At 40.6% G+C, this 26,677-nt stretch overlaps 2 protein-coding genes across 15 annotated transcripts in view; one reads left to right on the forward strand and one right to left on the reverse strand.

Annotated features, from left to right (window-relative positions):
* The window catches only part of psd3l (pleckstrin and Sec7 domain containing 3, like), a 132,714-nt gene extending 107,108 nt beyond the window's left edge, over positions 1 to 25,606 (reverse strand). For 5 of the 8 annotated variants that reach the window (XM_081354294.1, XM_081354295.1, XM_081354291.1 and 2 more), the window contains exon 1: positions 9,848 to 10,122. In XM_081354294.1, the coding sequence (XP_081210420.1) occupies positions 9,848 to 9,994 (147 nt within the window). In that variant the 5' untranslated portion in view covers positions 9,995 to 10,122. Of the gene's footprint in view, positions 1 to 5,831; positions 6,005 to 9,847; positions 10,123 to 25,505 lie in introns of those variants that run through there. The other 3 variants (XM_081354297.1, XM_081354296.1, XM_081354298.1) reach the window with 3 other exon arrangements.
* The window catches only part of sh2d4a (SH2 domain containing 4A), a 46,346-nt gene that overhangs the window by 5,004 nt on the left and 14,665 nt on the right, over positions 1 to 26,677 (forward strand). For 2 of the 7 annotated variants that reach the window (XM_081354303.1, XM_081354304.1), the window contains exon 2: positions 26,296 to 26,532. In XM_081354303.1, the coding sequence (XP_081210429.1) occupies positions 26,358 to 26,532 (175 nt within the window). In that variant the 5' untranslated portion in view covers positions 26,296 to 26,357. Of the gene's footprint in view, positions 1 to 25,013; positions 25,104 to 25,186; positions 25,465 to 25,501; positions 25,631 to 26,295; positions 26,533 to 26,677 lie in introns of those variants that run through there. The other 5 variants (XM_081354306.1, XM_081354307.1, XM_081354305.1 and 2 more) reach the window with 5 other exon arrangements.

Raw genomic sequence — 26,677 nt, forward strand, 5'->3', positions numbered from 1 at the left:
CAATGCACCTTTAAAGCCGTGTTTATTTCATTTCTCTCTTGCATTTATTTGTGCTGTTGTTTGAAATGTGTTTATTATTTATTGTTATAAATTATTTTTTATGAAACTTATTACTGTCTTTTTACTTATGTAAATAAAACTTGGCATTACAAAAAAAAACAAAAAAAAACGAAAATCGGCCAAGAAAATTTCAATTGGTGCATCTCTAATTCTGAACAACTAAGTAGATTTTTAATATCAGTAGAGCAGAAGTATTTAGTTGCTACTGTGGGAAAGGCCCCTAAAATGCACTAAAGTGTGTCATTACAGCCAAGCGGTGCCAAGCCTGCTGTCAAAATAAGGAAGCACCTTGTGAGAGTATTTTGGTTATAAACCGAGTGCACTCAGTCATGTAGGTTGCGGGTGGTTTCTCAAAGGGAAAATACAACAAACCTCTTGAGTCAGCTCGAGCACAACATGCTATAAGAGCAGCGTCCAGCGAACAGTCTGCAAGTGTGGGGAAATCTCACCCTCCTCCCAAACCAGGACTAAAGTAGCCAGTTAAACTGGCTCTTCCTTCAGAACAGTGTTGCTCAATCGGTGGGTTGCAAAACCATTTTGAGTGGGTCGCGGAGTGTGTAGTCAAAGTGTGTAGTCAAAACAACAGTCAAGAAATGTCATTCTGTAAAAATGACTATTATTTTGAACGCAGTTTAAGTAAAGACTAAGAGTGCCAGAGAAAAACATGTTGTCCTGATTCAGTATCTGCTGTCATTATTTGAAGGCTATTTTCTAGGCTAACTTGTTACGAAATAAACGTTTCTCAGCTCAGAAAAGCTAACTGTCCTGTCCTGTGTGACGTGCTGTGCTCGAGCTTCGCTGTCTATCACTTCACTAGCCTATTTATTAAGAGCTAATTAAATTACAATCAAGTATTGTCAATCAGTAATGCATGAAAATGACGTAACTGGTACGTCGTGTGTTAGCTCTGAAGGATTTATTCTTCCCATCTTGATGTGCAAAAGTTAATTGTACTCTGTTTAAATTTCATCAATAGTGGATAATACTTAAACACAATGTCCCTTCAGTAGAAGACTTGCTCTGGAGAAACAGCAGCGATGGCTTTATTACTAGGGAAGGTATTGGATGTGTCATCGTTTTCTTTAAATCAACTGAACTACTGAAATTGATTTGACTCGTATCATCACATTTAACATTCTTCCTCCTTATTGTGAAGCCCTAACCAGACACATGAAACACACCTGATCTAGTTACGTCTGAAACATATTTATGATGCTTACAAATCAACATGGAATCAAAATAAATTCATGTCATTCTTCATTATTTTCCTCTGAAACTCCAGAGCTTATTTTTCATCCCATCGCCTCCAACCAGCCAGCCATCACACACGACCATCCAGCCAATCCACCAAAGATAAAAGAGCAAAATCCGTCATTATTCCTCACACCTCAGAGAATATCCTCAACTTCATTATGGATGACTCTTGATTTCATCTATTTTCACTTGGAAATAAATTGCATTAAGGAGGTAAAATTATTTTAAAGGTTTATAGCACATTATATGAGTTGATCAGTTACATATCTCCATTATAAAACACTCGACACGTGTGAGATTCTTCTAAAAGACTACGGCTGTATGAAGATGAATGTTGAGGAGATTATGATCCTTCAGTTTCAGTTTTTATGAGTTAATGACAGCAAAGTCAGCTCCATTCTGATGCCTGGTTTCAATACTGCAGATGAAAGACAAAAATAACTCCATTAAAAAGCAATCAGTCAATGAAAATGCTCAAAGTCCAAACGCTCTGCATGAAGACGTGTCACAGTAAGGGAAATGCTGGAAACATCTGCGAAGAGAAAGGTGGAAACGTGTGCTGAGAGACTGGAGTCTCTGCCAGTGATCCAGCGCAGGACGACCGCAGCACTGATGAACTAATCCGCTCGTTTATATAACGGCATGGAAATAAAACACCATACATCCAAACTCGAGAGCTGAGGCTGATGTCAGAGCACTGCTAGCACACGACCCCTACGGCTGCTGCATGGATCATAATCACTCTCTGATGATGGTAGTATCTTATAGAGGTTGAAGGGTCAGTAACCCAAAGGTCAAAGGTCAAACCCTGAAGGCTGAATCATAAACTTGAGAACAGGACTGCATAATTAATATAATAACCATATGCCATTTGAAAAATGAATATACCATTTGAAAAACAAGTTAATGAATAAATTAATACAAAAATCGAAATCAAAAAATCAATGTGGCCTATAAAAACTCTTGTTTTCACCTCCTATGTGAAAACTTTTAAAGGGGTCCTGTTATGCTTTTATCCATGTTGAACTGTTTCCAGAGATCTAAAGCAGGTATTCCCTCCAGCGGGAGTTATTCTCTATATCAGTGCGCACCACGGCGTCAGCATGACGGTTACGTACACACCTCGGCTTTTTTATTAAACCGTGCAGGTTTACTGAACAAATTGTGTCTAATTTAAAATTAAATTATAATTAAAAAATGTCTTAAGGATAGAAAATCTATCTATCCATAAACTATATGACTATATGGAGAGCCATATATTGATTATTAAATAATCAAGACAGGTTTAGTAAAATATAGCGACTCTTTGGCTAAATATATGCACTATATATGCCTATAGCGATCTGTCACGCCACATCAAAGAACGTCAAAACGGCATTTATTGTTAGAATTTTGTGATAAAATGGACAGAATTTGAGATGAGACTTTGTTTCTTAATGAAAGTAACAACACACAGAGCTTATTGCGATTATTGGTGGTTAAAAGTGGTTAATGGGCTACAACTCTGTTCATCGGCACACGTGTACCGAACCGAATGACACGTACCAAAAATTCTCGGTACGAACATGTGTACCGTTACACCCCTGACGCGCTGTTCCTGAACTCCTGAAACGCCTCCACTGTAGTCTTGAGTTTCTTCCGGGAACGAACACGTCACAATATTCCTCGTTTAAATAATTCCCGTAGTGTGAAAACAGTAGTGTGTTGAAACTGGCGGTTATGGTAAGGGGCGGGACATGGCCCAAACACACTCGACCAATCACAACACACCGATCCAGCCGACCAATCAGAGCACAGTGTGCTTTCAGAAGGAGGGGCTTCATAGAGACAGTAAGTAAACAGAGCGTTACTGACAGACAGGGAAGAGAGGAGCCGCAACACTGGAGAATATGGGGAAAATAATGTGCTTTTTGAACATTCAAGCAAACAATGTTTTTATAAGGAAATCCTCAGCTTTCAAATTATGTTAATTCTATCACGAAATACAAAAAATACATGTGCTTTTGGTGCTCTTTAATGTGGCGTGACAGCCGTATCAGTTCAAGCGGCACGTGAGCTGATCATTTCAATAAACATCAGAAGGAAATGTTAAAAGATGCAGTACAACTTACTGTAATCGCTCAATCAGCGTTTCAACAGTGGAAAGATGTTAGAACAACAGACCGCGTCACATTGACCTCAGAAAAGCCATTCAGTGGCCATAAACTCAATAGATAGCTAGAAAAAAATAACAATAGAGGAGCATTTTGCTAATTATATGCACTATATAACATTATATACATTATAACCTGTGTCTACATGATGAGAAAAAATGTAAGGAGCTAAAAATACATTTCAACAGCACTCATGAGTGTGTGAAGAGCTGCCTTTCCCCAGATTCAGCTCGCAGACATTACTAATGAAGAGAAATAGACTGGATGTGTGCATTATATATGACAATGTTTATAGGATGCCAAACTACACTCAGTGTCCAGTGATGCTGGCATTATTATGGTCTGTGACACTGGCTCAGAGAACAAATCATTTCCCAGGACATCCACGAGCCGGATGAAGAGCTGAGGCTGCAGATGCACATGTGCAGGAGGACTGGAATCAAGCGTTTAATGCATGTAAAACATGTCTATTCTTATGTTGCACATAATTTGGCAACTATTTTATTCCTTATATAGCCTAGTAGCCAATGGTTAACAGATTTTTTGAGTGATGTTTAAAACATGATGAATTACAATGTTGTTTTGAAAGTGCAGCTACATCAAGAATATAACATGCAGTTGCTCAACACAACAGTATTTCCAAGTCATCCAAATTACTGCAATATCAGGGGAAATAATCAGCAATTAGCCTATGGTTTTTGTCATAATCACCAGATTATTAGCCACTCCAGAGTTATTGAGCTGGTCTATCCCTGTGTCCTGAGACATTAAGAGTCCGGTTACTCCATAGGGTCTGTCCTCTTATTAGGAAACTGTCAGAGAAAACATCTGCAACATGACTGATGTCAGTGCTGTGGCCGGCGTGAAACCAGAGAGCATGATGCAATACATGCTAACGGAAATAACCGAACAAAACCTTGAGAGCTTGCTCAATATCTCAGTGAAAGCACTGTGGCAGAAACACACGCTGTCCTGTCCTGTCACTGCCCGTTTCTTAGATATTCAGGCTAATCTGATAAATCTACCAATAAGAGTGTATTCATTTTTACTCTGTACATTAGAGTATGTTGAAATCACTAAAAAGGCGTCTGAAGATTGGCTTTGAGCAGATATGATGCTAATGCTCAACAATAAGGGCTGTATATATGATGACCCCTGTACTAACAGCCAACATTCCTGCCACAAATATGGCGTTATTCTTAACTAGCTTATTGACGATTAATAACATTAGTTTTTAAACACTATTGATGGAAAAGAAAATCAATATTGCAACATCAAGTGCATTTACATACACAATATGCTGATTACTATCAAAAAATGTACTTTTAAAAGTACAAAATCCTTTAATGTTTTTAATTAAGTGTGCTGTACAATTCTACATTTAATGTTCAACTTCTCATTGATATACAGTCGTTTAGAGTCTGCAAGCCATAAATGTGTACATGACAGTGACAGTTCAATCAAAAAACAGCATCACATTTGCCATAACGATTGTCACACCATGGCAGAACAAAATGCTAAAACAAAATCCATGTTTTCCAAGACAGATATGCGTTTGTTTTTTCACTTTCACGCAAGGTTGGCCGGTGTGGTGTGGCTTTGTGGTTAATGATGGGATGGTCACTGAAAGGTTCCTCAAATCTCAAAATATTTCATCCATAAACTATAAGCACTGTGCCAAACACTGAAGCTCAGGATGAATCTGTCACGTGACCGTGCTGTGGCTCTGGAAGCAGACCCTACAGGACCAGAGCTCAGTGAAGCACACTGCTGATTGGCTGGTTTGATCAAACATCAGCAGACAATGAACACAAAGGCTGAACAGTGATGTTTGTAATGAGGGTCTATGGTAACTCTCACCCAGCACTGTTAATACAACTCAAATACACTGTTAATATTATTATTATTACACTGTTATAACGCGCATTTAGGTCAGAGGCACAGCATCATCACATGGAAATCAAATCATCGTTCATCTCGCCAGCCAGCAAACAACAGTAAAGCTCTGTCCTGAATGAAGACGAAAAAACTGAATATAGTGAGGAATCGCAGTGTGTTTTTCTTCTCCTCTTCCTCCTCCTCCTCATCACTATTTGATTCTCGTTTATTTTTCACTCATTCATATCCTTGTGCTAAAGTCTGTTAGCTTCACTACTAACGTTAGATGTGAACGAGAAGCTGCAGCTACACACATAAACATGTTTAAAGTGTGTTTTCTGTCAAACACACACACAATCGCGTTTAGACTGAAACTGAATGTATGACACCAACAGGGAATATTGCAGAAGTGAAAGCGCGTGAAGCGAGTTATCGGGAATCGTGCAAAACACTGAACGAAACAGCAAAACAAACAGGGAAACTCACCGGCAGAATGATTTACATTCAGCAACAGTCATTTAAAGCTGGATGTTGAGCATCACTGTGATTTACTTCAGCTCAGTTTAAGAGCAGCAGCGTGTGTGTGTGTGTGTGTGTGTGTGTGTGTTGTTGCGCGTCCCCTCAGTCTGGCGTCAGTTGGTACAGTCCTGTGAGAGTGCGCGCGTGAGCTCTTGTGCGCGCGCTCTGACGTCATCATGCATGGCACTGTTTTAAATCCAGATGTTAAATCTTCACCATGACATCCGGGGCTTTTCTTTAAAAGCAACTTTTTTAGGGTGTGGCCAATATAATAAGATAATATTAGGCTATATCTTTGATCTACTGTAGCCTATATTTTAAACAACTTTAAATGTAATAATCAAATGCATATAAGCCTACTTAAAGTTAAGACTGTGCTGATGCATTTTATTTACACATTTTATGCATCTCTCTTTCTTTTATCCTACTATAGCTACACATGAAACTTGGTGCCATGTACTGCAAATCACTGTTGGCTGGTTCCCATTAATAAATTGCTTGCAATGATCCACTTTTGTAAGTCACTCTGTCACAATTCAATGCGAGTAAAAGAGGTTCAAATACACACTTATTATAAGAAAGGCCCAATGTTCAGGGCCACATTCAAAGCTTGATGCTTTAAGTTTCTTTTTCCTTAGAGGAGAAAAGAATAGGCCTATATACACAAAATGACTGCCCACATTTTAACATAACTTTAAATTACTCAGTATTAAAGGTAGGGTAGGCAATTTTCGGAGAGGCTAGCAATAGCGAGCTAGCTTTGAAAGCATGAGATCCCACCCTTCCTTCAAAGCGCCTCTAAAGCCACTCCTCCTCCAAACACATGAGCACACACACACAACAGTCTGCAAAGCGCCACGAGAGACAGCGTTAAACTACCTCATGTTTTAAAGCACATAACATTACAGTAATAATAAACAGCTTACAGAGCGGAGAGCACTGACCTGTACCACCTGACTGCTGCAGATTCATTTCGGCGTTGATAATGTTGCCATTGAAACACAAATTCGAGTCACACACCGGCGCTCAGAGTGTAACGTCACGGGTTTGCATCTCTCCAGATTACAGTAGTTATGGTGTGAACGCAGCATACGCTGGTTGTTTTGGTTCAGGAGGAACTGTAAAAGGCGGCTGCTGTTTGTGGCACTCGGTGACTGACGTCTGTCTAAAGCCCTATTCAGACGGGATCAACTTTACTATAGATGGAGTGATGTAATTTTACCACAGGACGTCTGTAATATTAATGGCCAATTCGCACGGGATAAGAGATCTCAGTAAAACTAGCAGAAGTGGGAGAGTAACTCGATTTACACACCGCCGTCACTCCTGTCCTCGTGTGTATTACACTGCTTCCTGATATCATGAACGCAAACAGATATAACCTTTATATATATAAAACAGTATAGAATGTCCGGTCGAACGATGTATTAATTAGCTTCAGATTGGATTGTGTTGGTAATAGGCACTTACCTATCACTAAAAGATGTTTCGTGCCTCTAACAAGTGCTGTCGATCTTCTTTTTGATATGAATGGTGTGTGTGAAACACTTGAGTTTTGCCACAGACTCGTCCCAGCGACTAGAACGCAACTGAATGCTTCTTCAAGCGTCTCCATAGGCTACTTGAAAAACCACAGAAAATTTCTTTTAAACAGGAAATGACAGAATATTCACGTACATATTTACAGCGGGTCTATTCACACGGGATCACCTGAGGTCATTTTTCCGGACCTTTTTACTGAAGGTAAAAGTCGCCGTAATCTTTCCTGACATTGTCCGTAATGATCACTGAGATGCACATTCGGACGGGACTAAAATCCCAGAGAAGCTCTGATAATTATTACTTTACCCCACCTCTCCATGTCACACTAGTCCTGTCGAATAGGGCTTAACTCTGGATAGCATGAAACACTGATGTACACACACACTGACAGGCAGGACATCGCATCATTGCATTCAGACCAAATGCAAGGATTGGACAAACAATTTATGGTCTTACGCCTTTCCACAGAAAATAAATACACGTATAAATACTTTATTTACTCTAAATATTACATTTAGACCACTTAACTTAGTGATTGCAATAAGGGTGTGAAGACTTTCAACCAGCATAACAAAATGTTTCTGGAACAAATCAACTACCCAGCCTTTAACTTTTACTCACAATTGTGCTATTGTACTGTCATAGTGATATCTATTACAGCAGCATTTGTACTCCTGTGATATTGCTAAATTGAACATGTATTGTAGAGTCAAGGGAAACTGCAGAGCTTTTGTAACTCACGTGTATGAGTATGTGCTGCAAACGGCAGTGACGGGTTTGATTCCCAGGAGGCACACATGCGATTACATGTGATCCGTCTCTGAGTGACCACCAGGTCTTTGTTTACCTCTGGATTTTTCACCTATGGTAATTGATTTCTATTTTGATGTAGTCTGTGCTGATTCATTTTGTTGTGATACTTGCGTTACTTTACTAAGAAAGATTATTATTTTTTATGTGTTACTTACAAACACATCATACACTCAACAAAAAGCTCTTTGGCTGATGAAAAACATGATGGTTCCACACGATGAAAACATGTTATCTCTTGGAGATAGCATGAAGTTTTGTAATAAGTTGTATAAATACTTGCTTGAATCAAGTTTCTGGATTCATCAAAGTTGAATTCGGTTTGGTTCATCCTACATGTTTCCATCATGTGAAATCACTGTACACTATTGAATAAAATTCAGCCAAATATACTTTTCTGTACACATGATGGGGGCTGGCAGCCAGAGGACTGGTTAATCCATGGCATTCCCATATAGTTGCACTTTTATGCAACTTGAACTCTTGTTAGCTGGTCCTCCTCAACACTTCACCACAGTGCTAAACCCCTAGAAACGCCAACATAAACTCTTTTAAATACCAAAGTAATCGATTAACAAGTCTACCCATTTTTACATCTTGTTAAAAATGCATAAAATAATACCATTTCAACACTTACGCTGCATCTGAAATTGAATAGTTATCTAGTAATACATGCAAAAAACAGAGCGCCAACCGAGTAGTTTGTCCGAATACATATCTGAAAAACAAAAGTCCCGGGATGGCCTTCTGCTTCCGGAGAGATTCTGACAGTAATAACATGGCGGATGTAGTATGTCCGAATTTCATAGTACCCATATTCATACTATATACAGGCAGAGCATACTTTTCGCGAAGTAAATTCAAATTAAAATGTAGTACCTTCCTATACCAGACAGTACGAGATTTCAGACGCAGCGCCGATCTCCCTAACCAGCCCTGTACAAAGCATGATGGCAAGTGGGAATCCAGTTTTCTACTTGATTGAAACATGTTCTTTCAACATGAAAACAGGGAGTTAAGCCAAAGAGTGAGTCAGTTTCACATGATACAATCATGTTTGAATGAGAAACCTGACACAATGTTGTTAAATCCATTTTCATTAAATCAATCATATTTAAGGAAGTGAAATTCTACAGGAAGAATGCACTGCCCCAAAAAGTGTTGACCCTAAATCACTCTTGATGTCAAGTGCACTTTCACAATAAATAACAGTTGCTTTCATATTTTCTCCATACAAAATACATTCACTCATTTTAAGTATGAACTACAGTAAATGTCCAAACATGTTTTGGGGCCATTGTACAATCCTCAAAACTTGTAAAAAGTAGAAGAGGAAGTTGAAAATTGGTTCTAGTCCATTTAATGTGAGGAATGGTCAAGATGGGCTTCAGATATCAGCTGTAATCAGCACATCTGGGTGGAGAGACAAACAACACTCAAAACATTCAAATCCCAAAGAGGCGCTCTTCAAATCAGTCTAAAACAGTGCTGTGATGACACTGTCAGTCTGAACACAAGCATATACCAGTAGTAAATTAACCATAATACATCTGTAAATCCATCAGATGTGCTTTAATGTACAGTGTGAGTTAAAGACAGAGAAGCAGCATTATTAGTGGAAGCGCATGTACCTTGACAGGGACGGCAGGTCTGAGTCTTGCCGACGGCACCATGACGATCTGTGTTTCTGCCGTCACTGGCGAAGTCTCAGCGGCGTCCTGGACAGGAAGTGATGTCATGCCCGCGTCAGGTGCGTCCTGGACAGGACGTGATGTCATACCCGCGTCAGGTGCGTCCCCTGAGGAGCTGTGCCACAGGACAGGTGTGTGTCGGTCCCCATACAGCTTGGAGGAGCGCTCGACGACGGCGCACAGAAAGGACCTCTTGCTCTCGCTCGCTCTGCTCTTGGCACAGGCTTCCTCTTTCTGTTTGGCGCTGTGCACCCAGCTGGTGTGCGGCGCCCGAGGCTTGCTGAGGCTCACCACGGGGACAGCAGGAACCGGGGGGAGAACGAGAGGCTTCGGGCTCAGTGCGGGTCTGATCCCGGCAGTCCTGGCGCTGGCCAACGCTCCCGCTCCTGGATGGAGGAAGCTCACTCTGGTGAGCACTGAGAGGGAAGAGCTCCCCTCTGAAGCAGGACTCATCTGGCTCATGATTTCAGATTTCCCTCGGCGTAAAATCCAATTAGGGAATTCTGTGTCTCATCTAGTGTCGGCTGTCCTAATTTCGATTCTCAGTGAAGAGCTCCAATCTGTAGTTTCTTCTTGGGAAGCACTGTAATCCAACGCTACGGTGCTATGAGTGTCAATACAATTACTCGTGATATTGTAATATTTTGGTGCACGTCCTCGAAGAGACGGGTCTTGGCGACCCCTGGCAGAGGCTCTCCGGATGGTGAAAGCGTCCCGTGAGCTGGTATGAGACTGGCGCTGATGGACCTGGAGAGTGACTGAAGCTGGACCCAGAGGAAGGAAGTCTTACCATGATGATGATCTCCAGTTTCCTGAGGAGAGGCTAATCTTCTTGAGTTTGGTGTGAGGGGCTCTGGAGAGCTCACCAAGGAGAAGTCCCAGAATCATAAGGGCCACAATTATGACAAAAATCATAATTGTCAATTATTCCCTTGAAATTGTAATTGCGATTATTAATTACGATTATCACAATTTACATTGAATGATGTTTTGAATAGCTTTATGCCATTATTTGAAGCGACTGCGTGCCATATTGTTATAAACAAGCTGAAAACACTCTTCCTGAAAAACTTTTTTTTGCTTTTCTATAGCATTAAGCCTCAAATGTCAAATATAAAAACAAAAATATATTTAAAGACACCAAACCAAAGTAAATATATGCATGGTATTATAATGTTATACTAAAACTAAAATTAAAACAATGGGGGGAAAACCCTGAAGATAAGCTGTAGAAAGAAAAAAAACACATCTTAAAGGAGAACTCCGGTCAATTTTAACATTGAGCTCTTTTTTTGTACATTTGGAGTGCTGTCAATACAGAGAACAACTACAAAAATCAGTGTTACTGTTGCCTACACCGAGTTATCCTATTTTTAAAATTTGCACCCTGTTGACTTCAATGGGGCAAGTTTTAAACCTGCTTTTAGCCTCTTAACATCCTTGATGTGTCATTACAAGTGCACAGAAAATGTGAGTGATTCCTTCTGAGTGAACACGAGTTAGCTGTGCACTTGTAATGACACATCAAGGATGTTAAGAGGCTAAAAGCAGGTTTAAAACTTGCCCCACTGAAGTCAACAGGGTGCAAATTTTACAGAGGATAACACGGTGTAGGCAACACTGATTTTTGTCGTTGTTCTCTGTATTGACAGCACTCCAAATTTACAAAAAAATTTGCTCAATGTTAAAATTGACCGGAGTTCTCCTTTAAGCACACAGAATAATGTAAGTGAATTGATTGATTTTATGTTGAAATCAATTGAAATGATTGCGCCTTTAAACGAGTACAGAATTGTGGCATCCGTATTTGTGATCGCAATTATAAATTTGATTAAAGGGGCATTTCACCCATTTGAACATTGTTTTTAATTTAAAGTGGGTCATATATGTAGTCGAAATGTAAAATAAATTTTGAATTTGGTGCCTTTGTGACCGAGGAAAGACAAAAAATAACTTCAGGACGCATTTGTATGAAAGACAACAACTCCCACAATGCACCACATTGCACAGCTCCGCAAGCCACTCCCACTAATCCAGAAAGCGCATATCTGCCTAAAAGAGAAATAACTCTTACGTCTACAAGGCTAGCTACCACCAGAGCTTGAAATTCATTTCACATTCACACAAAATGTCTAGTTAGTTGGCGAACTCAATAGTGCATTACTCCTCGTTTGTATTTCTTTCGAAAAGGTGAATTATTGCATGGTACCTGGATGTTCAGTCAGAACATATGCGGTGCGAAACTAGGATAGTTCTCAACACAAACGTCCGTGTCCTCGTCTGATTCAGAGATTTCGTCCAGGAGAAATTGTCATCGTTGAAATTCTTTGCCGCAGACGGACTCTATCTCTGTGTTCGTAGCGGTTCGTAGTTGCATAGTGAGATCACCGGCGCCACCAGTCCGCCCTAACTCGAGCCAGTCCGGGCTCCTCGTCCGCGGCAGGCAGGTCTTCTGCCTCGGCTGCTCTTCGCTATAATGCGGCTTGTAAAGGTAGCCACAAACACCTGATTCAAGCATCAGACTTCCGAAATCCTCTTCCTCTATATCATATTGAGCACTCTCCTCCGCTATTGTCATAACTTTACATCTGTCTCCACAGCGCCTGTTAGCTTAGCTACAAACAAGATGGAGGATATTGCTTTCAGTTTCAGAGAGTAAAGTCCAACCCACTGATCTGTAATAGGTCTGTAGCGTGAGCGGGTCCCGCCCCCTGGGAAAGATGAGGATCTAGTGCTTGTAGTCTCAACAGAAATCCCCCCCTCTTACACTTCCTCCGACAGTGACGCAAAATGATGATTTTTGCGTCATTGTAGGAGGAAGTGTAAGAGGTAAATAACGGATTTCTCGCATCTTAGGGGAAAATGAAAGAGTGTTGCACGACCATTCAATATTATGACTGGGTTTCTAACAATGCAAAGCTTAATGCAAATGGGTGAAGTGTCCCTTTAATTCTGCAGCCCTACTGGTCCACCTATTGTTGATCCATCCAAACTGCATGAACTAAAAACTGCATTTCGTCACTCCAGGCAAATACAGTAGATACATAAAGTTGGAGAAGTATTTTATTTCAAAGAACATTTTTGACATGATTTATTAGACTATGATGAATAGGGTGCTGCAGTGACGGTGTGTTATTGTAGGCCAAACCGAAATTTAGCATCACCCTGGATCCCTCAACAACAAAAACCAATAGGATTTTCTCTTTTTTTTTTTTACTTGAATTATTGCATAAAATAAGTAAAAAAAAAAAAAAGTCTATGATTCTGACATGCTTTGTTCATCATAATAATCTTCACAAATGAACAACTTGAAGCCTAAATACAATCGGCTAAGTTAAATGTAGTCTATAAACGGACACCACAATTGCACAAAGTTTGCAAGGGCGTGACTACAGTATGTGCAGGAGAAAGTTACTGTTAAAAGTAACGTTACAATATTGTGTTACTTTAAAAGTAACTAATTGCGTAACTAAGTTACTTTTTATGGACAGTATAATGTGATCCATTATTTTTGCGTTACTTTTACTTGCTTGTATGTTTTTAATAAAAAAAAATATTAGTTTTATTTTTAGCAAATATAGTTTTATATATATACCTTTTTTAATTTGCCATTCTGGATCGTAGAAGAAGTTGGGGTTGTTTATCTAAAGTGATTTTTGCTTATTGATATGGCTGCATTGGATCATTGAAGGTCAGCAGCCATATCAATAAGCATTGAAGGTTAACATTGGTTAATAAAGTGAGATTAATACATAAAGTATATTTGTATAATTTAAACTATAATAACTGCAGGTTTGCGTAATATGCAGAGTTTGCATTTCACTTCATTTTGAGGAACACTGAATGTGTTTTTGTGCAAGTGAGATGAGTAAACGGATGTTCACATTTAGTCTACAGTACTCATGTTTTCACTCACGCCTCTGCACTCACCATTCTCCCAACATGGGGACAATAGAGCTGTCAGTCAATACATGGGAAAAGTCACTTTTGAAAAAGTAACTCAAGATATTTTGTTGTAAATGTAAAAGTAATGTGTTACGTTACTATGTAATCTGATAAAGTAACTCACGTTACTTGCAATGCGTTTGTTACGGTTATAGTGGCTTTGAAAACGCACAATGAAGAAGATACAAAGTAATCTAATAGCATACCACCACGTTAACACAAACATTAACCAGTGAGGACTGAACAGAACAGGGAGTGTAAAAACACACATAAATGAGGACACTAAATAGGAACAGCTGGACCAAAATTAACTAATCAGGCACCATAGCAACTAATGAGATCCTCATACAGACACCAGAGGAACAACTGAACAGAGCATAACTGTGACAGCGTTATCCAAACACTGATTATGTGAGACTTCATAGGTTTTCCTGTTCGGGGTGACGACGTTTATGCCAACAACCTCTGTGCCGAGCATTGAGTAGAAGACCGAGCATGTGCCTGTCAAAGCCACGTGACACACATTATAGAGCTTGAACGTCCAGGAAATGACCACTGAACTGAAAGGGAACAGTGAAGCCTTAAACATTCAAAACAGTCAACTATACAGTCAGCCCTGCAAAATATCTACATCCAATATATGAAGGATTAAGTGCTGGATCTTAAATCCTAAAATTCAACACACCTCTAAACCTACAGTACATCGATATTTAGTGACAGAAAAACAAAATTTAGTCTGTTGAGATCATTAGCATGTGTCTTCTGTCCACTAAGACTTCTGATTTAAGGAAGTATTGTAAGACTATTAGACTTGTTTTCCCTCTCAGTCCTAATGATGAATCCTCCTGTCAGTCTGATCATGTTAAATGTTAAAAGTGTTCATACAGTAACTGTGAGCTGCGTTTCATGCACTGCTCATGTATAGGAGATTCAAGATAAATGGACAAGTATTTGCATACTTTATACCTGCGATAGAAGGTGGCACGCTGAAATTTAATCTGCGTTTAGTATGTCACCTGAAAAAGTTGACAGTGGCCCTTGTTTCATGCAGTCCTCCTGTCAAATAATGGAGACAGGACTGATAATGTTGTGAAATTATGAAATGGGTTACATCAGAACTTTTCAGCTCAGAAAATGAGGGCATCCTACTATTGAAATTAACCTGCTACTGATAAGAGGCCAGAGATTATTCGAGAAACAGACTGACAGTGTCTTAAAATAAAAAAATGGGTCAAACTGTGATTGAGCTGTGAAAAGAGCATCAGGACTCATTACTTGAACTAGTTCTAGCAATAATAGTAATAATAGTTTTGCATAATGCACCTGCCATCTCACATACAGCACGCTTCATTCCAGACAGGACTGCTGACTTTAGCAAAGGCTCAGTGTTTCTCGATGATATAATGAGCCTCTCAGTCTGAAAGTTCCTGTTCACTGAATGTCACTCACACCAGGTTCAATGACACTTTCATATACGGTTTCCTGACAAAGCCGCTGACAAAATGTGCAGCTGTCTCATACATCACTATCAGTGTGTGGTGCTAGTGTAAAAGTTTGGCAGTGACAAAAGTGGGATTTTCACAGTGTTGCGATAAGAACCATTTTCGGTTCCCCAATGCCCTTTCAGTGAACGGTTCTTAACCATGTTTTCTTAGTGTGAACCTTTTTCCACTATACAGGACCTTCTGTGCAATGGAAAGGTTCCATGGATGTTAAAGTTTCTTCATGGAACAACAGATGCAGATAAGATGCAGGGTGGTTGCCCTGCATGCATAATAAACAAACTACAGCTGGTCCAAAATGCTTCACTATTGGCACGACACAGGACTCCTGGTAGCGTTCACTTTTTCTTCTCAGGACAATCGATTAGTCTTTATGTGGCCTCCCCTACTAGTAGAAAGGAGTAGTTGCAAGGTTGCATGCTCCAAAGCAAAACTGATGTCTTCACAACGTCCGCAGACCGCAGCCCTACCGCTAACGCTACTTCAGCTCAACATCAATAACCCCAAGGGATACCGGCCCATCTCACTGCTCTGCGTTCCATACAAGCTCCTCGAACGTCTTATCCTGGTGCGTCTCAATCCAGTGGTCAACTCCCAACTGCCCAAAGAACAAGCTGGCTTTCAAACAGTAGGTCAACAACAGACCAGGTGACCCTCCTGTGCCAATACATAAAGGACAGCTTCCAGACAGGAGAGAAGGCCGGCACCGCTTTCCTTGACCTCACAGCCGCATATGATACTGTCTGGCTGCGCGGACTACATATGAAGCTTCTGGAAACCATCCCAGACAAGCGCATTGTGAGCCTCATAATAGAAATGCTGAGTAATCACAGCTTTCGGCTACATATCAGCAATGGCCAAAGCAGTAGGGTGAGAAAGCTCAAGAACAGTGTCCCACAAGGCTCAGTGCTGTCACCTATGCTGTTCAACATCTACATCCATGATCTACCTGCTACACAATCGAGGAAGTTAGGCTATGCAAATGACTTACTGAGCATGCCATCCTGGGAAGCAGTAGAGGAGGGCCTCTATAAAGACATGAACATCCTGTCTTCATACCTGAAGAACTGGCTCCTCAAGCTAAGCACTGACAAGACCATATCAATGTTCCACCTCTACAATAAAGAGACGTCCTGCGAAATGATCATTATGGTTGACAACACCCAGCTACAGCACCAGCCCTTCCCCACATACCTTGGTGTGAAGCTTGACAGAACACTGTCATTTAGACAACACCTGGACACGGTCAAGGCAAAGACAACCTACTGTGCCACGTTGATATGGCATCTAGCCGGCACCACATGGGGAGCCTCACAAAGATGCTCCACATCTCCACCTCGCCTGGTGTTCTCAAGTGCTGAATACTGTGCTCCGGCCTGGTGCCACAGCCCCATGTCATTACGCTGGACACTGCCCTTAACACCGCCCTACAGACTATCTCCGGATGCCTACAAGCCACTCCAACCAACCAACTGCCCATCCTCAGAGGAATTCCCCCTGCAGAGGTCAGGTGAATAGGAGCAATTCTGGCTCTCACTCGAGAGGCACAGGCAAGTGAATCCCACCTCCTCCAGAAAATCGCCACGGAGACACGCAGACAGCGCATGCGCCTCAAGTCCCGGCGACCTTTTGCAACACACGCCCAAGAACTGCTCCACACTACACCAGTCGACATATGCAAGGCTGCCTGGCCTACCTCTACGTTGAAGACCCCACGGACGTTCCTAGCCAGAACCTGCCCAGAAAGCAGTGGACAATCCTCAACCACCTGAGGACAGGTGTGGGGCACTTCGGGGCAGCAATGATGAAGTGGGGCATAGCGGAAAGTCCTAAATGCGAGTGTGGAGACCCACTACAAACTGTGGAACACATTTTAACTAGCTGCCCCATATATCGGCCCCACGAACGGCGAAAGTGATTTAATTGACCTTGATCATAGGATGCTGGACTGGCTCGCCTCAAGTCAAGTCAAGTCATCTTCATTTATATAGCGCTTTTAACAATGTAGATTGTTTCAAAGCAGCTTTACAGAGACAAACGTGTAATTTAAGGTAACAGAGATTGTTTTGGCTTTATAGCGGATCTTTAATAAAGTTATTTTCCAGCTAAAGTTAGTTTTGATTGATTCGCTTCTGTCGCATGATCATTTGTTATTAAATTTGGGGCCGCTAAGACGACACCATTCTCTCTACATAGACTTTAAACGCGAACCTGAGAAACGCAGATGGCGTTCACATGCGCATTAAGAATTGGTTCTATAGTTAAGTGCACTTCAGCACTGTGTTGTCATCGGGTCCAGGCGAAGGTCCTTCATCAGATCAGGATACGGCCTGGATCCAGCAGGCTGCGGTAAATCTCGGGATAAACAGAGAGACTAATATTAGCGTAGATGCCATTCTTCTTATGATGTAACGAGTACATCAGGATTTATGGGAAGTGTTCCCGGTTCCGGCTGACCTAATCTATGCAGCCTAACATTACATTATAGAAGTCTATAATGTATTATGTGAATGCTAGGTCAAAGAGATGTGTCTTTAATCTAGCTTTGAACTGACAGAGTGTGTCTGCTTCCCGGACAATGGTAGGAAGACTGTTCCAGAGTTTTGGTGCTAAATAGGAGAAGGATCTACCGCCAGCAGTCGACTTTGATATTCTAGGTATTATCAACTGGCCGGAATTTTGAGATCGTAATAGACGTGAAGGACTATAATGTGTTAAGAGCTCGCTCAAGTACTGCGGAGCTAAACCATTTAGTGCTTTGTAAGTAATCAGCAATATTTTAAAATTGATGCGATGTTCAATAGGCAGCCAGTGCAGTTTTGACAGAACCGGGCTAATATGGTCATACTTCCTGGTTCTGGTAAGAACTCGAGCTGCTGCGTTTTGAACCAGCTGTAGTTTGTTTATTAAGCGGGCAGGACAACCACCCAGTAGAGCATTACAATAATCTAGCCTTGAGGTCATGAACGCATGAACTGAAGGTCTAAGGACATACGCCAGAGAAAGAGACTCCCACCTGCTGCCAATACTGAGCAGTTCTGAGCTGGTGAGACATGATTCTGCAGTGACTCCTAAAGTCTTGGGCTTACTGGGCACTCTAGGACGTCCTGAACCCTTCTTCGCTGCAGTTAAACCTCTCCTTGAAGTTCTTGATCCAGTAAATGGTTCTTTCAGGTGCAATATTCTTTGCAGCAATTTCTTGCATGAACACAGTGACTGGAATTACTTCTTCCCTCCAATCAGTCTGCACTTATAATCCAATATCAGAGTGATTTCACATGACTAGCACTCATTCACATTTCCTCATGTGCTGATGATATGATTATTAAAATTATATTAGCTGGTCATTTAGTGCCAGGGCCAAAAAAAATGAAATTTGGGGTTGTGAGATATAGATAATTTTCTGGGGGCCAATGAAGCTTTTTGCAATGCTTTTTGAAACACTTTGCAAAATTATCTAGAAACAATGTGAATCAACACCACAACCACTGAAGCAGCAAACTTTGCGAAACACAGAATAATATCCCTGCCAAAACTGTTGGCCATGACTGTGCATTATAAATGCCCTTCTATTGTTCCAGCATGACAATCACACTGTGCACAAATCAAGGTCCATATAGAAATAAGTCTGGTGCAGAAGAACTTCACTGAACACCTTCAGGATCAATTGGAAGAGCAGGACATACCCCATCATTGACCTCACTGATGCTCACATGGGAATAACTCAATAACTCATAGTGACCAGTGTTTCCCAGCACTGCACATTTTATATGTCCCCTTAATCAAACACATCTGACTCAACTCTGATCGATACTATATTTTAACTCAGTTCAATGTAAAAGCCCAAGCATACCAAACGTCATCAAAGCATTGGCGGTGAGGAAAGCCGAATGTGGTGTCACCTTACGTCTCCAAAAAGTTGTGCTTGAACACACCCTAAAGACTACATCCATCGCCCTAATAGCATGTGTGTTCTGTGCGTGTGTGTAAGAGGAAATAACTCTCCACACCAGCAGGTGGCAGCAGTCCATATGCAAAATTCAAAAAAGGAAACCAGAAGTGCTAGGACTGTGGACCAAACCCTAAACAAAGCAGTGCTTGCTTTCAGACCAGTCGTGCTCACCACAGATGGATTCGGTGAAATCATGTAAAATTAAAAGAGTGCCCCCTCTTGACTGTTTTTTGCTTGCTTTCGTCACGTCTTTTTTTCTTCTCATGCACTGGTTCTCTAAGCTGAACATCCAAACAGAGTGATCTCTCTCACCAATAGTTCTGCCGCCAATTCAACATGCGCAATCGCCCGAAAAGCCGTGGGTCCAAAAAGTGCCAACAGTGCAGAACACAACACACAAACGAAGTCGACTGATCGACTGATGTAGTCGATTGTCGAGTTCACGCGCATAGGTTTAGTTACCTATGATCACGCACGTGAACTCGACAATCGATTACTATGGACTTTGACCGAAAACAGGATGTAAATACAGGTATGTGCGCTGGCTGAATTAACATCATTTTTATTCATATCTTTCACATCTACTGCAGTCAGATTCACCCGTGATCACTCAGAAGGAATCACTCACATTAGCTGTGCACTTGTAATGACACATCAAGGATGTTAAGAGGCTAAAAGCAGGTTTAGTACTTGCCCCATTGAAGTCAACAGGGTGCAAATTTTAAAAAGAGAATAAGACGGTGTAGGCAACACCGATTTTACGTCGTTGTTCTCTGTATTGACAGCACTCCAAATTTACAAAAAAATTAGCTCAATGTTAAAATTGACCGGAGTTCTCCTTTAACATCTAGAATGACCCACTAGCAGTTATTCAAGGGATCGTTAGTCTTACTTTTCGGTATCAAATTATGCCAATGTAAGTTTTTATGTAACTGACTTAAAGCTGCAGTCCGTAACTTTTATGGGTTAAAAATTATCCAAAATAAATTTGAGCAAGTACATAATCAGCCAGTGTTCAACACTATCTGCTTGCCTTATCTTAATTCAAAACGGTGAGCTCGTAATAATGTTTTTAATTCCAGTGGAACTGGTGGATTTCTGTGGGAAATTCGAGCATGTCTTTGCGTCATTATGTCACATCTGTACACATAAAGAAGAGTCCTGGCTAGTCGGCTATATTGCGTGTGAGGATGTCGGTGGTGGAGATTTATAGCCTTTTCTCACAACACTTGATATAATTAAACTTATCAATTTGATGGCGGATCCAGAAAGGTTCAAACGACAATCACCAGTGACAACTGGAGATTCACCCATTGTAAAATGCAAAAGACTTCAGAGTGACTACAGAACAAAAGAGACTGCAACCGGCCCATGCGAAAACAAGGATAAATATCAGAAGGGCATTAAATGTAGTCACGTAATGCTAATGTTGTTAACATTAACAATTTGAGAACAAAGTGTAATTTGCACAGTTTGACGTGATATGATAAGCGATCGTTAGATTTAATCAGCGCGATTTACTGCAATGCTTTTTTTCCCTTAGTTGGTCAGAACAAAAGTAGATGTTACTTGTTCAGGCGACATTTTCCAGTGAAAATTCTTATGTTGGTCAAACTTCCAAAAAGTAGAATCTGTGATTGCGAATGGCAGTATCCACACCGTGACTGACAGCCGCACATTCTCCTCAAAACATTGGATTCACCCGCGCTGTGCCGTGCCGAGGCACAACCCACTTAAGGTGGACAATTCCGCAAATAACTGCAATTGCAGATTTAAAAAAACTATGGAAAACTTGTAAGACTAGTCTAAGCGGTTTATGCAACCGGCCCCTAGTCGTGGCCTTAAACACATCTGCCATAGACCACACAGTGCTTGCTGACCAACTGAGGAAATGTCTTTTGTATCTGCACATAATTATTTTGACCTGTGAAGAATAAGACAATCTTTGTTTTCCAATGAACATTTTCTGATAAAGACAAAACCCTCACTATTTCAAACATTTTCTATTTGGGCGCAGACACAAGCAGTCATTCTTTAAGGGTTTCAGGGACAGCTGAGGTCTCTCAGATCCCGCACAGAGGATCCATTCAGTCACTGAGATACTGCCTTCTCCCTGAGATCTGAAGCAGTGTGTTATGTCAACAGCTTTGACCTTCCTTCCCGTCTGGTTGAACTCAATAATGGGACTCAATGCTCTGTTGTGGGGTCGTGACCTGAAACAGTTGCTCATATGTAAACTTCCGCTGGAAGAAGCAAGATTATTGGGATATTGGTTAGGGTTATATTTTTAAGCCCCAAGTGAGCCAACCAAGGGTGACTGTGGCTAGGGAAAATCCACACTCCAAATCTGAGTTTGTTAACCACCATGAGTTGGACAAACATTTACTTTACAGTGACATGTCTATGGCTTTACAATTAAATTAGCAGTCTTCATAAGTAATGTATTAGGGGCTGTTGACATGACACCGTTTTCAACTAAAAATGTAAAACATTTTATGCGTTTTCGCCGCTCAATGGCGTTTTGGGTGCCTGAAAACGCAAACTTTTGAAAACGAGTTTCAAAGTGCAAGTTTTTGAAAACGGTCTCAGTGTAAAAAACAAAAACGGGAATCTCTGAAGACGATGACGTCATGCACATGCATATTACGTGTTCAGTCTATAGTGTTTCATCGCCATCTAATGGCCTGGCAGCAGAATACAGCGTTTTTAGCTGTTTTCACGGATCCGTGTGAATGGGAATCGTTTTGACAATGGTGTCGTCTCTACAGGGGAAAATTCAAAGGAAAAACTTCTCCGTTTGAAGCAAATCGTTGTCGTGTAAACGTACCCTTAGGGTGCTTTCACACTTGGTGCAATTACCTGGTCCAAACACAGTTGGGTTGTCACGCTTGTCAGGACAGTGAGTGAGAACACACACACACAAGTAGCACATAGTTTTATCCAATATTATGCCACCAATAGTGGTTCACTTCCGCGATTAAGTACGATTGCTTTCAAATCACTAGCGAACCGTACCGGAGTTCACATGAACCGTACCCCAGACCACCTTATGCGGACTAGGGTTGGGTTCGTGGGTGCGCACTTGAGAACACAGCCTTCACATCATCCAAATGAACTGAACCCACATGCGCACCAGAACTGCTAGAGTGAAAGCATCCTTAAATGCATTGTTTTCAAACAGGTTTCCCACTCATACCACCACTTAAAGGTCACATTAGCTACATTTTAGGTCATATTTTGCAGGAAAAAAGGTCCATTGTCTATTGCCAAGATTGTACTGATGTAAGAGGCAAAGCTCACACAGAAGTCACTTTCACACCAAGCATCTTTCTGCTGGTCAATGTGATGAATCTGCATGACCAACTTGAACCTGTAGGGGAATATTTTCTCCCTTATGCGAAATACCAGATTACTATTGAAATGACTGGATTTGACACATGGAAATTCACCTAAGTTCTGCTCCGCCCCCTGCCGTCTTCTATTGAAACAGTCCAACTTGCGTCCTTTAACATGCTGAGACGCCACAGAATCACAGTGTTACACTCTTTAGGAAGTCGTACAATTAACATCTGAAAGCTGAAATTACACACATCAACTTTAAATCATGAAAATGAGAGCCTTTCCAATGACTGCCTGCACTAGCACTTGGCACCATTTGTTTTGCTCAAAAAAGCCAGTAACTATATAGACATCAGCTGAGAAGGTAACATCATGGGCCTTTCTAGGACAGAAGACAAATATATTCTCAGTTATCTGGATTAAAGGAGTTCAGCAATTCACCAAATCACAATAGTGAAAACAGAAAACAGAAACTGCAACCATGAACCTTCAGTGCAGTTCAGCTTTCAGAATGAATTAGCCCTGAGGTGTTTGTCTGTGATCCCCCTCACTGTCCCTCCATCAGCCAGCGATCGGCTCATGCTGGAACACTGCACCTCCCAACACTGCTGACATCAAACGGGACAAATATGTAAACCATCATGGATCGCTACTAATTACACCCTTGATATGTCCAACATCCAAGGCCACATGAAGCCCCAGACAGATATCATCACAGCCTCATATAAACATGGGTAAATTACAGAGCTCCATTCCAGCATGAGGCAGGAAATGCCTTCTTCCTTAAACTTATACTATTGCAAACGCTTTTGGAGTGTTTTTGAAAATATCTGAGCAAATAGTGGTTGATGTAAACAGTCATGCTGATGTATAAAACTGTTTAGGTTTTTGAGCAACAACTCAAATGCATTTTTAAACTAATGACAATCCCAGACTTGACCAAATAGAATAATTGTACACATGGTGAACCACAAGATAGGCCATCCATAATAAATTAGATTAGGTGATAACTCAGAAATAGGCATATTAACAAGTAAAAATGTTTTAATAAAGTGATTTATCACCACATGACAAATAATTGAAAAAAGCAACAGCAACAACAGCATAAATAAATGCAGAAAATGGTAAATCATGTTTAAACAGAACGGGGAAAAAATCTGGAAAAAGCTTTTTAAAGGCTTCTGGGTTTCTGTGTAAAACGCCCGTTTCAGTTTAGTTTTGTTGTTGTTTATGATCAAAATCAGTTTTACTTTTGCAAATAATCGCGCCTCAGCAGTGCTCAGCGATAAGAGCGGCCCGCTGACCCAGGGTCAGTGTGTGACAGAACTGACACCAGCTGCACTGCCACTGACATTTACACGCTTTAATCTTGTATTACGTTTATTTTCAATCTATTTTAATACCTTGCAAACATTTGGCTTTCTGTGTTTCTACATTGTTTCAAATTCTGCTGATTTGTCACGGTATCAAACTTGCTAATAATTTTGTCAAAATTGCTAAATGTATAGTAGTATATAATTTGTGGCTTGTTGTAATTTTTTGTAAATACATTTAATTAAGAATATAAAAATATAGATATTTCTACCAAATATAAAGAGCATTGCTCAAAAATAATTTTTCATTGCTTTTGGGGAAAAATCGTTAATGCTGAGCCCTTATTCACAGTTATGTTGGCAGTTGAAGTGACAGCAGTGTCTTGCAAGGTGAACAGCTGTAACTCATTAAATATTTATGTATTATATTTATTATATATGCTGTTTTATGTTTCATGTTAATTGGGAGTCTACATGAAATATTTGATTACAAAAAAAAATCCTGTCACTCTAAAAGCTAAAAGATTCTTAAAAAAGTTTAAAAACATAAAATAATAACCAGTTACGGGACCCACAATATATGCTAATACATCAGCTACATATAGAGCTGAAAAATGTATGTTATTTGTCAACACTCTGGGATGCACATGAACAGAATGATTATTTTTGCGCTTTCTCTTGAAAAGAAACGGCTCACCATCACACTTGCAGTGGTTCTGGCGAGAAGACGTCTTTCTCAACAAGCACGAAGATATTTAAACTGCAGTGTACATCAGAATCCACAGTTATCTGAAACGGATCAGATTTTATTTAAGTGTTTTGAGAAAGATACTGCAAGATAAGGGTTATTTATGAAGGTAAAAGAATGCATAGTTGGCGAGTTGGGGCCCATACCTGAAATTGCTTAGGGCCCCAAACCTCCAGGTCCACCCCTGCTCACTGGGCACACAGCATGAGCATCGAGCATGTGCAGTTTCACTGGAGGTTTGTGACACGTGCGCCACCTAGTGCACACATCAAGAAACTACAAAACTTGTCGATGATGCTGTAATGATGTAGCAAAACGTGGATCATGCTCAGTCACGATCTATTTATACTCTTTCATTATTATTATTTTTTTCTTAGTTGAAAGTCACAATTTGAGGGTAAATTTTCTCCAATCCGTGTCAGACGTCACTAAACCATCCTCCACACACACTTTATCATGATCTGCACTGTGAGGGTCGCTAAACTGCGGGGTGAATATGGTCACACGTGTGAAAGAAAGCTGGAGTTAGAGTAGACCCTACTACAGCAACTGAGTGCACTTTTTCATATTTTTATTTTTAATCATTTTAAAGTTGCATGTATAAATGTGAGATGGATGTGTACTGGAGAGATTCCGCGCTGATAATACAAATGGATAGCCTATAAAGCCGCTTTCATGAGTGTTTCACAGCAGCAGCGCGCAGCCGGAGTGTGTAGGAGGGAACTCAGTTTGACCTGTAACTAAGGGCTGAGTTAAGGGTGTGTACACTACATTACCACACACTTCACTCGACATTTACCTTTCTGTACAGGTATCAAGAGCTCTACGCTTTATCCTCGGCAGAGATTGTTCTGGTTCTGTACAGCTGGTGTTCTGGACTGGTCCTCCTCGCGCGCGTGTGTGTGTGTGTGTGTGTATGAAGCGGTAAGTCAGTCAGCGCGTGTCAGCAACGCCGCTGCCATTGATTGATTGACGGCTCTTTGTCCTGCTTCCTGTTCCTTATTTACATTCAAATGTTGACTGGATCAGATTTCTGTTTGTTTGTTTGTTTGTTTGAATATATGTGTGTCGAGATTGACCGATATCCCTCTTTTCATTTTATTTAGCAGAATTGACCTAATTCCACCTTACTGTGGCTATATATGAAAAAATAAAATGGTTTTTATTTTCATTTTATACATTTATGTCATATTTTAATTTTCAACTAAAAATATTATGGTATAATACTGTTTTTTAAGGGGTTTTGTTGTTGTAGTGGGTTTTTTTTTAACTAAGTAGGCTATTATGAATGAAGGCCAGTATTGCTTTTTCTCCTTCAATTTTTTAATAGCCATTCAACATTACAGCATAATTAAAGGTTTATATTTAACAATTATACAGAACTTTAAAAGTATAATACAACCTAAGTTATTTAACTGAACTTAACTTAAAGCTAATTTCACAAACCCATTGAAAAGTAACATTTGTATAGTATGTTTGGTGATGTTTCTGTCTGTAAATACTCTATTATCAGCCCTCTCTCTCTCTGGGCTAGTTTACACTGCATGACGTCCTGTGGTGTTACTTCTTCTTTTGAATCTGTTTTACAGAGTCCACTCCAAACCCAAGCGAGACCAGTAGACGCCCGTGTGTTTGTGAGTGAAGCGTGAAGATGCTGCAGCAGATCCTGGCGGACATGTACATCGAGCCGGAGCTGCTGTCCGAGCTCAACGAGGAGCAGAAGCAGGTGCTGTTCCTCAAGATGAGAGAAGAGCAGATCAGGAGATGGAGAGAACGAGAGACACAGCTGGAGAAGGAGGAGGCTGCACGGCTGAAAGACAAAAAAGGTTTTCTTTTACACATCCTTACCGTCAATAAGATGTGAATATACAGGGCAGAGGATTAGCGGAAATTTATGGATTTCTGAATTTGACTGACAAGAGTTTTATAAAAGGTAGGGCTAATAAATCTGTTCAGGAGAAACAGTTGAGA

Source organism: Scardinius erythrophthalmus (genome assembly GCF_964197995.2).
Source record: "Scardinius erythrophthalmus genome assembly, chromosome: 23".
NCBI lineage: Eukaryota > Metazoa > Chordata > Actinopteri > Cypriniformes > Leuciscidae > Scardinius > Scardinius erythrophthalmus.